This window comes from Sapajus apella, unplaced genomic scaffold (assembly GCF_009761245.1).
Source record: "Sapajus apella isolate SASKATOON/1434 unplaced genomic scaffold, GSC_monkey_1.0 scaffold22, whole genome shotgun sequence".
NCBI classification, from domain to species: domain Eukaryota; kingdom Metazoa; phylum Chordata; class Mammalia; order Primates; family Cebidae; genus Sapajus; species Sapajus apella.
The window spans coordinates 15,089,009-15,101,123 of NW_022436962.1; the positions used below are offsets into that span (position 1 = coordinate 15,089,009).

General features: G+C 37.1%; 1 protein-coding gene and 1 long non-coding RNA gene across 3 annotated transcripts in view; both read right to left on the reverse strand.

Annotated features, from left to right (window-relative positions):
• INTS7 (integrator complex subunit 7) overlaps positions 1-12,115 on the reverse strand; it is a 96,361-nt gene that overhangs the window by 25,427 nt on the left and 58,819 nt on the right. For both annotated transcript variants that reach the window (XM_032289160.1, XM_032289159.1), the window contains exons 12-13: positions 11,259-11,396; positions 9,865-10,071 (exon numbers count right to left, since the gene is read on the reverse strand). In XM_032289160.1, coding sequence (XP_032145051.1) covers positions 9,865-10,071; positions 11,259-11,396 — 345 coding nt within the window. The remainder of the gene's footprint in view (positions 1-9,864; positions 10,072-11,258; positions 11,397-12,115) is intronic.
• LOC116558899 lies at positions 4-9,858 on the reverse strand. The gene is made up of 2 exons (XR_004272226.1): positions 8,327-9,858; positions 4-324 (listed from the first exon to the last, which is right to left on the reverse strand). It is a non-coding gene; the product is annotated as an uncharacterized LOC116558899 (long non-coding RNA).

Consider the following 12,115-nt stretch of genomic DNA (forward strand, 5'->3'; position numbering starts at 1 on the left):
CTGAAAAAAAAAAAAAGAGAGATATTTAAGACAAAGTAAACATAACAGTGAGATGTGGCAGTACCAAGTATTTATAAGTTTGTGGTCAAGTACAGTAGTTCTCTAACAACACTGATGGATAAAGACCTAAATGATAAAAAGAATAATGTAATATTAGAATGAAAAACATTGTTATTAAACACCAGCTCTGAAAAACTGTATGTACTATCACTAGTCATAGGTTCCTTACTTCCTACATTCACAATATGTGGGTTGTCAAGAACATCATCAAGAAGATAATCACATGAAGAATGCTTCAAGGACATTACCATCCCCCAAAATCCCCTATTTGCTACCTTTCCAATCTGAAATTCCCATCACTGGAACCTTGAAAAGTTGGGGGCAGAAAGAGAAAGAAAGATAAGGGCAGGAAAAATATGTTTCTAGACAGTCGCTGTTTTAAAAAAAGGAACACTGCCTCAAAGTTACCCTCTTCTACTGCTAGCCCAAATTTCTTTTTTTTTTTTTTTTTTTTTGAGACAGGGTATCGTTCTGTCACCCAAGCTGGAGTGCAGTGGCGCAATCATATCTCACTGCAGTCTCAACTTCCTGGGCTGAAATGATCCTCCTACCTGAGTTTCCTGAGTAGCTGGGACTAAGGGTGCGCACCACCATGCCCAGATAATTTTTTTGTAGAGATGGGGTCTGACTATGTTGCCCAGGCTGGCCTCAAACTCCTGTAGCCCAGATTAATTTTAAAAATAATTTCTGGGCCAGGTGCGGTGGCTCACGCCTGTATCCTGTCACTTTGGGAGGCCGAGGTGGGCGGATCATGAGGTCAGGAGTTCGAGACCAGCCTGACCAACATGGTGAAATGCTGTCTCTACTAAAAATACAAAAATTAGCTGGGCCTGGCGGTGCACACCTGTACTCCCAGCTACTCAGGAGGCTGAGGCAGGAGAATCACTTGAACCCGGAATGCGGAAGTTGCAGTGAATCGAGATTGTGCCAGTGCACTCCAGCCTGGGCAACAGAGTGAAACTCCATCTCAAAAAGAAAAAAAAATTTCTGACTAGACACTTCAGAAAGCACAGAGAGGCCACCAAGGAAGAAGAGGTTCTAACACACAAATTTAAATTTCGATGAGGATGGAGAGGTGTCAGGGGTAAGTCTTGGGTAGCATTAGCTAGGTAGAAAAGGTAAAAAAATGGTAAGGCAAGCCAGGGTGGGCAGAGAACTAAGAAAACCTTCAACTGTTTAGCAACTGTCCTAGTGGAGATCCTAGCACTGTGTTTTTAACAAAAGGCACACACTAAAAATGTACTAATTTAACAATAAACGAAGGCATAGTGAAAATCTTTCTCTATGACGTGACCCATTTAAAACATGCTGAGGCTGTTTCTTAAATACTATCTCACATTAGTCTTTTAGCAAAAGAGCCAGATATGGTTTTGGGATTCTAGAAGTCAGTTACAAATATTATCTATATGGCCAATTTTACCTCATATTGACCTTAGTATAGCTGTCTTTACTATTAAATGTCAAATGATCTGTTTTATTATTTGGTAGCATTCACATTTTACTCCACAAATTTAGTAAACCACTCACCACATCCTTTTAAAGAATGTATGCTTGCTATAGTATTATTCTCAAACTGCAAAGGCCCTTGATGAAACATTTTATGTAAGGTAGAGGTAATAACTATACTTAATATATTTAATTCTGTGGTTTTCCATGTTCAGAATATTTTGTTGTAATCATGAATAGCACAGATCAGGATATTAAAGCGACTACTTCAATTGTTTTTAATTTCTTAGATGAGATCTGATTTGCTGTCATAGGAAGATAAATCCCCCGCCGCCTCTGCCTCTTACGCTGCTATTTGCTGTTTTAAATTTATGTTTCTCAGCAACTTCAAAAGGGGCAGGGGTACAAGCAGGTTTACATGATACTGTTATATAAATACTGCTAACCATCTTAACAGACAAAAAATACTGGCAATATTGTTCTACTTTGAAAGAGAAGTAAGATGTTGTAGTGAAGATCTGCTGCTACTCTGGATTTATCTCTAACAAGAAATATTTATTGATGATAACCTTAAAAGTGATTGTGCCATCCCAGACCATGCTATACCGAAGGAAAGCACTGTTACATACAGTACATGTGTTCAAAAAGAACACAGAAAGAGAGACAGATTTGTAGTAAAGTTCAAAGACTTTTACTTAAAAGGTAATATAATCCAATAACAATGAGAGATGTTTAAGAAGTAAAATTTAGACTACAGAAGTGTGAATAATGCCAATGAAAAATAAAGGGATCTCATTTCCCTTTCTTTCCACTGGGGCTAAAGCTTTAACAGAGGTTGGGTTCTAACATCAGGTGACAATCAAAATTACCCCTGAAAATTCCTCAGGAATGAGTTATTTCCAGTTATTTCAACAAAGCCAGATGAAGAAACAACAAAGTCAGAATTCTTTTCTAATGCTCATTCTGGGATACAAGCTCACTGAGAAGAATGGCTGGCAGAATTGTCTCCACTATGCAAATAGTTATTTTATTTTTTTTTTTTTGCTAAACATATACAGTACAGTCAAATTTGTGTTAAACACGCATATTAGTATTTCACTGAATTTCTGATTCGTATTACATATATTGTTTTCTAAGCAGACTCGCTAAAGAAATCACTATAGCTGGAAAAAAGCTACCTGATAAGCTCATTGTATTATTGTGAAAGAAGTCTCCAGAACTTTTCTCATCTTGCAGAACTGAAACTTTATGCTCATTAAACAACAAACTCCCCCTTTCCCTTTGCCTCAAGCCCCTGGCTACCACTATTCTACTTTCTGTTTTTATGAATTTGACTACTTTAGATATCACATAAGTCGAATCATATAGTATATGTGTTCTGTGACTGGCTTATTTCACTTAGCATAACGTCAGTTTTTAAAAAAATAAGCCAAGCCTAAAGCTAGAGTAAGCTAGATTAAACCAGCCCTCCTGCTAAGACCAACTGGGAAAGTAGAACGAAGTATTAAAAGTATCTATGTGAAAGCACTGAAGAACCACTAAGGTACTATGGAACTGTGGAGCCAAAATCATGAAGAGAAGGGAAACCCAAAAAGGTAACACTGACATGCACTAATTTGAAAACTGCAACTGAAAAGCTGAGCAGAGCTTTCGGCAGTCAGTCCCCTAAAACTAGAAAGGATTATGGAAAATACTTCAAGCTTTCTGCTGTAACCTCAAAGAACTATGCCCTAGGAATCAGGAGAACCCAAAAGCATGCTGGCTCTCACAAAGACTGAAGCCTAGCTTTCAGTCAGTTCAATCCTTGGCTAAATTAAGGTGATCTGTCCTTAGCCTAAGTGCCTGTCAAAAGCAAAGAAAAATAATTTAAGGTTCTGATAATGTAATACCTATCAATTTTTAAACGCACTGTCCAAAACTCAATAAAAAATAACCAAGCGGCCAGGAGTGGCGCCTCACGCCTATAATCCCAGCACTTTGGGAGGCCCAGGTGGGCAGATCATGAGGTCAAGAGTTAGAGACCAGTCTGGCCAACACAGTGAAACCTGGTCTCTACCAAAAATACAAAAACATTAGCTAGGTGTGGTGGTGCACAGCTATAAGCCCAGCTACTTGGGAGGCTGAGGCAGGAGAACTGCTTGAGCCCAGGAGGTGGAGGCTGCAGTGAACTGAGATTGTGCCACTGCACTCCAGCCTGGGTAACAGAAAAAGACTCCATCTCAGAAAAAAATAAAATAAAATAACCAAGCATGCAAAAATGACAAAACTCCCCAAGCCAAAGGCGGGAAAAAAAAAGGTCAAAAACACAAACAACAATAAATCCAGATACCAGAGATATCAGATATGAACTTTAAAATAACTATGATTAATATGTTAAAAAAATTAAATGACAAGATAGAGAAACCTAGTTGAAAAGTGGAAAATATAAAATAACCCAATGGAAATTCTGGGACTAAAAATATATTAGGTTAGTGCAAAAGTAATTATGATTTTTGCCACTATTTGCATTAATAAATGAAATTAAGAATGTAATAAATGGGTTTAACAGCAGATTAAACAGTGAAAAAAATTAATGGACTAGAAGATAGGTCAGGAGAAAACATCTAGAGGAAAATACAGAGAGATAAAAAGACGGAAAATGTAGAAGAGAATGTAAGAGATATATGAAACTTGGTAAAAAGAATTAACGTAGGTCCAACTGGAGTCCTAAATGAAAAAAAAAAAGGGACAGACGCAATATCTAAAGAAATAATGGCCAGGTACAGTGATTCACGCCTGTACTTTGGGAGACTGTAATCCCAGCACTTTGGGAGACTGGCTCGAGGCCAGGAGCTCAAGACCAGCTTGGGCAATAAACCAAGACCCCATCTCTACCAAAAGTAAAAAAAAAAATTAGCTGGGTGCAATGGAAGAGTTTGAGGCTACGGTGAGCTACGATCATGCTGCTGTACTCCAGCCTGGGCAACAGATTGAGACCCTTGTCTCAAAAAAAAAAAAAAAAAAAAAGGAGAGAGATAATGGCCAAATATTCCAAAATGGATCAGTCAACAAGCCATATATTCGAAAAGCTCTACAAAAGGCAATTTGCATTTAGTACTGGTTAGTTTAAACTGGAAACCAACATGGGCAACTGGTTAGCAGTTACCTACTAAAGCTGAACCTAAGTATATCCTATGATGAAGCACTACCACCTGGAAGAAAGGTACATCTGTATCAAAAGTCATGTATAAGAATGTTCATAACTGACTTAACAGACTCAAACTGGAAATAACCCAAATATTCCTCAACAATAAAATGGTAAATAGATTGTACAACAGTCACCCAATGGAATACTCTGCAGCAATAAAAATAAATGAACAATTGCCATACACAACAAAAAGCATGAATGAATCATAATATATAGACAGTGCTGAGCAAAAAAAGCTAGAATCAAACGAATAATACTGCATGCTTTAAATAATGTTGGAAAACAAGGCAAAACTAAGCCATAGTTTTAGAAATGAAAACAGTGGTTACTTCTTGGGAGAAAGACAAAGGTAGTAACTGGAATGGGGATGGAGTAGAGAAATCAACATAAAATACACACCACTTAAAAAAACATGAGTATCTTAGATTACACTAAAATTAAAAACTGCTATTCATCAGAATATAAAAAGCAGGAAAAAAAGCCACAAATCAGATAATATCTGCATTTCATACAACCTACAAAAGGTTAGTATTCAGAACATATAAAGTACTCTTATAAACCAGTAAGAAAAGACACACGAACTAGTAGGAAAATGAGCAAAAATCTTCAGCAGGAGCTTCACATAAAATAAAACACAAATGGCCAAACATATGAAACAAATGTCTAATTGTATTAGTAATCTGGGAAAAGCCAATCATAAGCTTTAGAACCTACCAGACAAAGAGAAAAATGTAGGGCAACAGGAACTCTTATACACTGTTGGGAGAACTGTAAACTTGTAAAGCCACTGGGGGAAACCTGGTATTAGCTAGTCAATTTAAAGATGCACATAACCTGTGCAATTCCACTCTTAGGTAACATCTTACAGCAATATCTCTAAACAGGAACAGGAATATTCCTAGCATTTCAGGAGATTAGGTATTTAGCCGCTGACCATTACTGCCAGTAGCAATGCCCCCCAACTCCCCATCACTGTGACAAACAGAAACATCCACACACACTTCTAAATTGGAGCAAGGGGCAGATACACAGCTCTGACTGAGGTTCACTGCCCTAGAGAAGGGTTTTCAACCTAACTACTACTGACATTCTGAACTAGTTCTTTGTTGAGGGGAGCTTTCCTGTGCATTGCCTCTGCACTACATACCAGTAACAACTGGACAAGTGGTGAGAACCAAAAAAGGCTCCAGATACTGTCAAATATCCCCTGGAGGATAAAACCATCCCTGGTTGAGAACCACTGTCCTAGACAAACCTTTGCATTAAGTGCATCAAAAGATATGTACAAGAATGTTCAGAGCAGTATGTTGGTAACAGCAAGAAACTGGAAAAAATCAAAATGCTTATCAATACTAGAATGGGAAAATAAATTGATGTATATTCTTATGATGCAAGACTATATTGCAGGGAAATTGTCCTACAGCTTCCTGCAACAAAATGGATGAATCTTAAGAACATAATTTAGATGATCAAAGCAAATCAAAGAAAAATATGATTCCTTTTTATATAAAATTCAAAGACAAGCAACATAAAACAGAACCTTGCTTAGAGTTACAAAAAAGCATGCTGAAATTATAAAGAAAGACCTGGGTGTGGTGGCTTATGCCTGTAATCCTAGAACCTTGGGAGCCTGAGGCAGGTGGATCACCTGAGGTCAGGTGTTCGAGACCATGGCAAACATGGTGAAACCCCATCTCTACTAAAAATATAAAAATTAGCCGGGCATGGTGGAGAGCACCTGTAACGCCAGCTACTCAGGAGGGTGAGGCAGGAGAATCACTTGAATCTGGGAGGTGGAGCTGCACTGAGCCAAGATTGTGCCACTGCACTCCAGCCTGGTGACAGAGCTAGACTCAAAAAAAATAATAAAAAAAAAGAAATTATAAAGAAAGGCAATGAAACAGTAAACACAAGATTCAGAGTACTGGTTACCTTTGTGGGAAGGAAACAGTATACAAACATGGAGGCCCACATAAGAATTTTACCTTTTTTTTTTTTTTTTTTAAGAGACGGGGTCTTGCTATGTAGCCCAGGCTGAAGGGTAGTGGCTATTCACAAGCATATAAGAAATTTAAAGGCAATGGTAATGTCCTATTTTCTAACTGGGTGTTTGGATATTTGTTGTATTTTTTAATGCCTTACATAACATATATGTAGTTATTATGCCTATTCAATATTTAATAACAAAAATTAAAAATAAATGATTTTTTTAAAACCTCACTATTGTAGGCAGAATGCTAAGCTGCTTCCTCTGGTTCAAGTCCCCTGGTATCCACACCTTACGCAGGCTGATTATCACTAATTTGAAAACCTAAAATCTGAAATGATCCAAATTCTGAAATGATCCAAAATCTGAAATTGATGTAATGTTCAAATAAAATGTTCATTGGAGCATTTCAAATTTTGAATTAGGAAGACTCAACTAGCATAATGCAAATATTCCAAAAATCCAAAAAAAACCTCAAAATACAAAACACTCCTGGTTCCAAGCATTTTACATAAGGAATACTAAAGCTACAGCATCTTCTTTTGAAGGTGGGTAGTACCTACAACTTGCTTCTAACTAATGGAATATGACAAAAATTATGAGATCTGGAGGATATAGTTTAGGTCCCTAATGAATTGACTTTATATTAGTAGAAAGGGAGATCATTCTGTGTGAATCTGATCTAATCAGTTGAGGCCATTAAAAGAAGGTGAGAGATTCTCTTTATGGTCTGGAAGAACCAAGCTTCCACAAGTTCTGCAACTGCAAGGAAATATATTCTGCAACAAATCCATGATCTTAGAACAGGACTCAGCCTCTTTGAGCCTCAGATATCTGTGACTGGCCCTCACAGACGCCTTGATTGCAGTTTTGTGATACCATGAGCAGAGGACCCAGCTAAGCCATGCCTGGACTACTACTACTACTACTTATTTTTATTTTTTTGGAGACAAGAGTCTCACTGTGTTGCCCAGGCTGGAGTTCAATGGCACAATCTTAGTTTACTGCAAACTCTACCTCCTGAGTTCAAGAAATTCTCCTGCCTCACCTTCCTTAGTAGCTGGGATTATAGGTGTGTGCCACCATGCCTGGCTAATTTTTTTATTTTTAGTAGAGACAGGGTTTCACCACGTTGGCCAGGCTGGTCTTGAACTCCTGGGCTCAAGCGATCCTCCCATCTTGGCCTCCCAAAGGGGTGGGATTACAGGCATGAGGCCCCACGTCCAGCCTATGCCTGGATTTTTGATCCATAGGAACTGTGAAATAATAAATAGGTAATTGTTTTAAGCCACTAAACTTGTGGTAACTTGTTACACAGCACAGAAAACTAATATAAAAAATTTTTTATAATTTTTATTCCTAAGAACAAGGTAACTCTATCATTAATCACTGTACTGAGAAATTAAACACCTAACTTTGCTATCGGGTCTCCACAGGCAAAGAATTTTGAACTTCTGTTTATGTGGCTGAAGCAGATAAAAGGCATAATCCTCAAAGCTGTACAATTTCAGGTATGGCTAATTCACATCAGTAAGTTAAAAGGAGCAGTCCCTGCTCATATTTACTCAGTTAAAAACACAGAAAACAACTGTCAAATCCACACTTACCAAATGAACAGGTTAAAAAAAAAAATCCTCAAAAAACACTGAGAATATACAGAACAATCAGAGTTGTAGGAAGTTTCCAGTAACTGAGGATCATGCTGCCTTCCCCTATAGACTACACTCAATCATTTCCTGTTTTTCTTAATCCTAAAAGCACAGTGTTTGGCATATAGCAAGTGCTTATGATATGTGGAATAAAATAACTCCACTTCAAAAGGAGAATATCTGAGGCCTAATGACCTACCCAAAGTCATACTGTGTTAACAGCAGAACCACAACTAAGACAAGGTCTCCTCTCTGTCAATCAAGTGCTTTCTTTCTATGTCAGAGTTCAGTCCTTAATTATTGTCAAGCCTTATTAAATACACATACCACACGAATCATTAACTGAGTATTAAAATTCAACAGAATTTTTCATAAAATTAATTCCATCTGCCTCATTGTGTTCTTATCATTTATGGTACTCAATAATTAACAATTTTCTGCTCTACATAAACTAGAAAATGAAATGATTCTATTGATCTGAACGAGTAATTGTACCTTTTACTTTTCTGAGGCATTTATTAGACTAATATAGGAAACAACAATCTCTTCCCAGAATAATCAAGAGGAAAGAATCAAAGTAGTTAGTGCTACCCTTTAAGATGGAAAGGAGCCTGTATTACTGTTTTAAACAACTATCAATCAATCCTAGTAAAAAAAGAAATATATATATATAAAATGCTTCAAAATGTATGTGCCTCACAGTAGTCTGAATAGTCTCTTTAGTGTGACACCTGCTTGCTCTACTTGGAAACGTTTCGAGATAGCTCACCATTAAAAATATTTCAGGTACTAAAAGTTTTATGGTCCCATCTCAATACATACAATTCTTAAAGTCATGTGACAATATTTTAAAAATGTTTTATGTTGATTATATAACCTCTTTACTTTTAAGGGGAAAAAGCCCTTGCATTAATATAAAAATTGCTTATTTTAAGAAACAGGTTCTTACTTAGGAATATAACTAATTTCAAGGAAACATAAGGATTTGCCTTCTTTGCAACTCTTTCATTTTCTTGGCTGAGAAAACAGAAATTGTAGCTAGCAAATGGTTAGCTAGTGGAGTAGGAGGATATCACAGAGAGGCACAAAGTGGGACACTAGAATCTCTGATAATTTCTCTTTATCAATAAAGCAAGAAACTCTAGTTACTTAGTCTGTAGCTGCCAGGTATGAGATGAGGTCAGGGGTTTATGTTTGATGGTGATACTGATGCAGGCTGGAATCTTACTAATATGAGTCTGTACAGGGAGGATCCTATCTCCACACCACTTACCCCTTCTACACGGATTCAGCAATCCTCTTCACATGTGGTACCCAGTTCTTTATAACAAGAAAATAATAAACTTTTATCAATCTAAGAATGTTAAAAAGGGGGAAGGTTAAGGGTTTATTTCCATGACCTATTTCTTATGTTGCTATTGCCAAATATACATCAGCAGGTTTCTCAAGTTAGCTGTAATAGGACAATCGAAAAAGAGAAGGGAGAGAATTCTCACACAAGTCATCATCACCAAAGGTGAATTAAGAGGACTTACTGTTAAGGAAGCAATCCCCTTGTGATAGAATTTTAAAGACTCAGCAATGCAAGAAAGTGCTGAACTATAGTTTTCCTCTTGCAACCCAGTGAGACACTGCTCTGCATGTGAGAACTCCTTCAGACTATTTAGCCAGAAGTAGAAGTGTTCTGAGGCAACCTGAGTCAGCAAACTCTGATAAAGCTCTTTGGCCATGTCATGATTACCCTAAAAACAAAAAACATAAAGAAAAAAAACAGGAGCACATGGTGAGGTTCTTATATTTGAAAGAGTTGAGGCAGCAGCTAAAAGAGAAACCCAAACCTTGCATAAGTCTGAATAATCATTTCTCATATTATATAATTCTCTGAGACTCTGTCTAAATATTTCTTCAGAGAAAATATGCTGAGTTGCTTTTATGTAACATAATGCTTGAAATTCTTTACTAAAGCAGTTCCAAAGAGAAAATGAATGGAATTAACTATAAACCAAGTCTAGAACTTTAGCCCAAAATACAGAAAGTATAAATGTTATTCTGGATGAACTATTTAGTGGGTGAGAGAAACCTCAGGGGAGAAGGCATAGTTGTTGGGAGAAATGTAAATACCAGTTAATGCCTGGGGCCAGGGATGCTCAATGTCCTGCAATGCTTGAGACAGATCAGTATAATGAAGAACTGTCCTGCCAAGAGTGTGTGCTCCTCCCCCATTTGAGAAGCAACGCAAAATTAAGAACATGCACTTCAATCACCTAGAGTAATGCTTTCTCAAACTTTGGTCTCTGGACTTATCCCAAAAGGATTTTTTTTTTTATATTTTAGTAGAGACAGGGTTTTGCTATGTCAGCCACGCTGGTCTCAAACTCCTGGCCTCAAGAGATTTTCCCGCCTTGGCCTCCCAAAGTGCTGGGATTACAGGCGTGAGCCACCCCACTGCTGGCTAGGATTTCTGTACTAACCAAGGTTTCTATTTCCTCTCAAACAAAATTAATAAAGCTTGTTAGACTTTCCATATGGCTCAGAAGAGTACAGCATACTAAAGCTCTCCCATTTCTACTTAAGAATGACAAGGTTGGGGGGAGGAACAAAGATGTGGTATACTGAGAAAGACAGAAACAGCAGGTGGTAAGTGGCCTTGGTTAGGACAACACAGAGCAAAATGAAAGTGGCACTAGCAACCTACAACCAGAAAGGGCCCAGATTTTAACTTCCTCATTACTAATAACAACAATATATATACCATTCATTTATGATAAAAGTTAAAAATCAGGCCCTTTCCTTCCTCATCTTCAGAACCCATGACTAAAAGGTACTTCCACCTTTATTTTTAGTTTGACTATGATTAATAATCATATAATTGAAGGTACATGACCTGACATTTCCACCAACCCAATTCACTCAGAAAGGTAACACATACCATTCTGGAAGCCTGTCTGGCAATACGGTATACAGTCCATCCATTGGAGACACTTTCAAGCTGCTGCTTAATCACTGCCTTTACTTCCACAGATAATGCCTTCTGACTTGCTACAAAAATCACAGTAGCCAAACTCACCTAACATCAGGCAAGAAGAGAACCAAGAAAATAATTTAATTTTATCCAGTGTCATACATAACCTACCCCAAAGAGAGGAAAACTAATTACAGCCCACTGCAAAAGAACAAAATTTGTTTTCCATTGATATTTAATTTTTTATTTTGAAGTCATTAAGTAATGTATTCTGTTCACTCAGAGCACTCTTTATAACAGCAAATAACTAGAAGCAATGTCCATAATGTGCGTACATACATTAAATAACTTATAATCCACAATGAGATACATAAATAAAATGGATAAACTAGATATATTTACCAATATAGATGACAAGCAAAATAGGCAAGAATATGCAAAATGCAAAAGATTACAAGTAGTATAATGTTTATATACAATTTAAAATATGCAAAATAATACTGAATATTATTTAGGGATATACACTTTGGTAGTAAAAGAATAACAGGCATGAGAACGAGAAATACCCAAATTCAGGATAGTGGTTACCTCTGAGAGAAGGGAGGAGACGCTATCAGCAAGGTACACAGGGGGCTTCAACTAAACAGGTAATATCTTTTTCTTAAGCTAGATAATGAATGCAAGAGTTTTCACTGTATTATTCCTTAGATTTTTTATCTTAAAGTGGTACTCACAAAAAGGATATAAGGGCCGTTAGTTCAAAATACAACTTCAATAAAAAATAAACTTAGCTAACTGCCTGTTAATATTTCAAAGCTGATTCA